We start from the raw sequence: 4,794 nt of genomic DNA, 5'->3' as shown, positions 1-4,794 counted from the left end.
AGCGGAAAATTAAAGCAACTGGCTGAAAGCATGCCACCACCTCAGATAGGGTTGGGGGAAGATGACCATCTTTTCATGAAGCTAAGCTATATGGCAATATGTTTTTTTTATTACCGAAAAAAGGCGTGTTAGAAAGATTTGTCCTCAATGAAAATTAATGGAATGAACAGATTTAAAATTTCACCCTCCCCAGTAGTATTTATACCCATGTGTTCGATTCATGATCAATTTGTGACAGTTTATCCCTTTTTGCCTGAAACTTCAGATCCTATAGATGACCTGACTTATGATAAGCATTATTTGCCCATCACAATGGAAAATGGGCAGCGCTGACAGCCAGTTACAAATGAATGTTTGGGTATAAACTGAAACTGAAACTGTGTACACAACTGGAGAATTTCGACACCACCTCCCTTTTCATCTGCCTCCCATGAAACAAAATTAAGAAAACAAAAGAAAATAGAAGGAGAGATGGGGATTGGGTGTGTGTGGAGAGAGGTGTTAAAGGGTCAGAACTTTCAGCTCTGGTAGTTGACATTTTCCATACTCAGTTTGTTTCAATGAGGTGTCAGTGCGTGGACTTATCCATATAAGCTACACCACAGATACTGTTTAAAAACGACACACAAAAAAACAACAACAAACATCTAAAAGACAAAAACAAAGAGCAGAAGCCTGACCTTTGCAGATACCTAACAAGCTGTTCAGGCCTTGAGGGCCTGCCCTTGCTCTGTGCACCCCTAACTTTAGCTGATCACAGATCTTGTGTTCAAGAGAGAGATTGTGTATGATTTTCATTGTGTTACTCACATCGTCAAGAGAGAGATAGAAGGAAGATACCTGGATGTCGATGTTAACAAGATACCACAGTACTACTCTTCATTATCTGCTTTGAGAAGACATCAACACGAAATCCATGTTTCGTCAGTCCATGCTACTGTTCAGCTCAGATGAACTTCTGAAACATGTGAATTCTCTTTTTCTGTTCCTCTCAGTCTGAAGTATTTCTTCTGCATTGTATTACCGATCATGGATAAGCAAGTATTTCGCTGGCCCTTCATGGCTTACAATAAACAGGATATTATGGATACTTATCTTGGTATAAAAAAAGAAGAAGAAGAAGAAAAAAACAAGAGAGGAAGACAGTTTGGTCAACAATGTGATGTCTGTCCCGAAAGAAAACTTTCCACACATCCCGTGGGTTTCAGTTAAAATATCACAAGACATTCCATAATTTGCTCCTTCTTCTTCTTCCACTTAACCACCAACATCAGTATGCTGATGAAAACTGTCGTGTTGTGGGAGGTTGCTGTTGAGCACAATTTAGCTGGGCTACCGCCGAGGGATGTTCTGTTAACTGATAGGGGAGATGGGACGCAGTCCACTGGTGTGTTCGCATCTCCAGCTAGGCCAGTCCGGCTGCCGTAGCGGTCCCCGAGAATACACCCGACCGTCACAGCCCCAGCCTTCTACGACACTACTTACCAGTGAGGAAAAAAAAGGACTTGCTGGCTTGTGGGGGAGGGGTGGGGGGGCTAATCAGAGGTGTTGGAGGGTAGTGGGGGTAGGGGATGAGTCCACCCTGTTGTGTCACAGGCAGGAGGCGAGTCTAGACTTGAAGCAGTCCAGCGACTCGGCTGTGACAACCTCCTGGGGCAGTGTATTCCATTCCGGGATGGTACACGGGAAGAAAGACGTCTGAACTGCGTCCTGCAGACAGGTATGTCGTAGTTGCAGGTGTTATTTTTCTTGGAGCTCAGCCTGCTGTCTGATGGTGTTGGTAGGTAGACTGAGTTGATGGAGATGAGACCATGGTGGAACATCTAAAACATCTCCAGGCGATATTTGTTTCGTCTGACTTGTAGAGGGTACCAGTTGGGGGAGCTAAGGATGGAGCTGACACAAGACGTCTGTCGATGTCGGTTTGTGACCCATCTTGCTGCTTGGCAATGGACTTTTCTTTTTTTTTTCGATGGCCTGGATGTTACTGGCTGTATATGGATCCCAACAGATGCAGCATACTCACGGATAGGTCGAACAAGGGCTTTGTACGCAGTTTCCTTTGTCTTCTTGTTTCCTATCTTCAAGTTGCGCCGGAGAAAGCCTGAGGTCTTGTTGGCTTTAATGGTTGTAGAATTGATGTGGGATCCCCAGCGTAGGTCGTCTTGGATGTTCACACCAAGATATTTTGTGATGTTGACGTTTTCAAGCAGATGGCCATGGAGTTTGTAGTTCGGTGCGATCTTTTTCCTATTTCTACTGACACTTAAGGTGGAGCACTTTTGTGGGTGGAATTGCATGGCCCACTGTTTCTCCCAAGAGAAACTAGGTCTTCTTGGAGTGTGTGCTGGTCAGCTTGTTTCTTGATTATTTTGTTGCACATGGTGTCATTTGCAAATAATCTGGCCTTAGATTTGATGGTAATAGGGACGTCATTGATGTAGAGAAGGAAGAGACAAGGGCCGAGGACCGAGCCGTGAGGAACACCCGAGCTGACTGTAATGTATTCTGAGGTGACTCCCTCCACCACAACTGCTTGCTGCCTGTCCTCAAGAAAGCTTTTGATCCAGGTGTTGAGCTGACCTCTAATTCCATAGCGCTGTAATTTATGGACAACCAGGGTGTGGCTGACCTTGTCAAAGGCCTTGGAGAAGTCGAGGACAATTGTAGCCACTTGGTTTCCTTTTTCCAGCTCAGTTGTGGTTTCGTCAATGTATCCGAGCAGCTGTGTTTCACAAGATCGTCTTCTTCGGAAGCTATGCTGTTCTGGGCAGAGGATACCATTGCTCTGCAGGTACGTCATGATGTGGCTGATGACTATGTGCTCCATCATTTTGCAGGTACACACGTGAGGGAGATTGGTCGATAGTTCTCTGCCTTGTAACGTTCTCCCTTCTCGAAGACAGGTGGGATGTAAGCCTGCTTCCAGTCGTGTGACAGTGTTCCGGTGTTGAAGGAACTGCGGAAGAGCAGGGTGAAGGCTGGAGCAATCTCCTCAGCAACTGTCTTAGGAGCCTGGTTGTGATGCCATCAGGTCCACAGGCTTTGTTGAGGTTCAGTCTGAGAAGCAGCTTTCTCACTCCTTCCTCTGTTATGTTGATGTCGCTGCATGTGGGGTAGTGGGGTAGGTCAAGTGGTAAGGGGTATCGTTGGTTGAAGTCATGGGCTGTAATCAGCTGTGATGTCTTCCTTGCAGCTGAAGACAGACTGGAACTGTTTGTTCAGGACTTGGGCTTGTTCCTTTGGGTCAGTGATAAGCCTTCCTGCATCTTTGAGAGCAGAGACACCAGAGCCTTCAGTCCTTCTTGCTTCAATAAAGCTCCAGAACTTCTTTTTCAGTGCGGTTTGGCCTGGGGTGTCTGTGGTGAGGTCTTCTATATACCTCCAGTATAGACGGCGCAGGCGTTTCTGGACAAGCCGCTCGAGTCTTCAATCGTTTGTGCACCTCTTCATCACTAGATTTTTTTCCACCGCTTGTGTAGTCTAGTTGGTCTCTCCTTTGGATCAGCTTGATCGCCACACTATCGATCCATGGACGGCTTCGTTTCCTATTTGTAAATTTGTGTGGGACACGTTCAGTGAGGGCATTTTTCAGACCCTGGCATAGCTCTGTCCAGATCTCTTCAGTGCTGCTGTCTTCAGTGAAAGTGGACAATAGATGGTCACTCAGATGCTGGGCTGCCTCTTTCAAGGGTCCTTTACTGGCTTCTGTGTAGATTGGGATCAGTCTCTGTGGCCGGCGTTTCATTGGAGGGTAGATCCGGAGTTCCATGTACGTTGCATCATGATCGCCAAGTCTGGGGAGTGTCTTAGTGCGTGGCACCAGGTTTGGGTGGTTTGTCAGGATCAGGTCGACGAAATGTTCTCCTCTTGATCTTTGCCCACAGTATTTTGCACTTTGTGGACAGTTCCGGGACTTCCGAGGAGGTGAGGTCTTCAGAGACAGCAATAAATACTCCTCCTCCAGTTCGGCGTTCTCTGTCTCTTCGATGTAAGGTATACCAAGTGGGGAACATTTCAGCACTTCCGTGTTGTGGGGTAAGCCATGATTCAGAGCCAAGGATTATATCTGGTCTGGTATCTGGGTGAGGTTTGTGAATTCTGCTGTTTTGCCAACAACAGACTGACAGTTTAGTGATACAATACGGAGCGGGCGTCTTGGGTGTTTATCTTGTTTGCTTATGTCGGAGTGGACGTGTGGGTCGGATGAAAGGCACTGTTAAAGTTTAGGTCCAGGGACTAAACTGATAGGATGGAATGACTGGAGCTTAGCCCGTGCAGATGAAAAGCAATGGAGCTGTAGTTGGCACTGGCACATATAACACAGTGCCATGTAATGTCGCTTTCTCCGAGAGTGTCGTATTCTCTTGTGCTGGTGTTTTGGCATTCAAGGTGAAACCACTGTCCGCATGTTTCGCAAGCAACACCTGAGTGTCCCAAGTGACCGATCGATCGCAGGTACCACACGGATAGTGTTCTGTGTCGTCTGCTAATTCAAGTTCAGACGGGGCAGCAGATGAAGCTGCAGCTTGACTTGAGGCGTGGCTCGCCATGAGGATACCCAAGACAGCAATACAAAAAGCTACTTGGTGTCGGTGGCAGCAGTATTTCCAACGCATGGGGGTCGGCTGTATCAAGAAAGCGTTTTGTTTTGAAGCTCACGATGTCGCGGGCGCCGCCATGTTTGTTTATGTTCTGGGATCGGTCAGTGAGCAATGGAACGGCGATAATTTCTCGAAAGAGGGGAGAGATTAACAAAAAAAAAAAAAAAATGTACTTTACCTTAGGTGTTGA

General features: G+C 46.6%; 1 protein-coding gene across 1 annotated transcript; it reads right to left on the bottom strand.

Moving 5' to 3' along the window:
• Nucleotides 1–704: 704 nt before the first annotated feature.
• LOC143290539 (uncharacterized) lies at nt 705–2,833 on the bottom strand. Its single transcript, XM_076600078.1, has 3 exons — nt 2,584–2,833; nt 2,027–2,164; nt 705–730 (listed from the first exon to the last, which is right to left on the bottom strand). Exons 1-3 carry the CDS (start codon nt 2,831–2,833, stop codon nt 705–707), a joined length of 414 nt encoding a protein of 137 aa, XP_076456193.1.
• Between the last annotated feature and the right edge of the window lie 1,961 nt (nt 2,834–4,794).

This window comes from Babylonia areolata, chromosome 1, assembly GCF_041734735.1.
Source record: "Babylonia areolata isolate BAREFJ2019XMU chromosome 1, ASM4173473v1, whole genome shotgun sequence".
NCBI lineage: Eukaryota > Metazoa > Mollusca > Gastropoda > Neogastropoda > Buccinidae > Babylonia > Babylonia areolata.
Note: the sequence above shows the minus strand (reverse complement) of the source record. Positions and strands in the feature narration are given on the sequence as shown.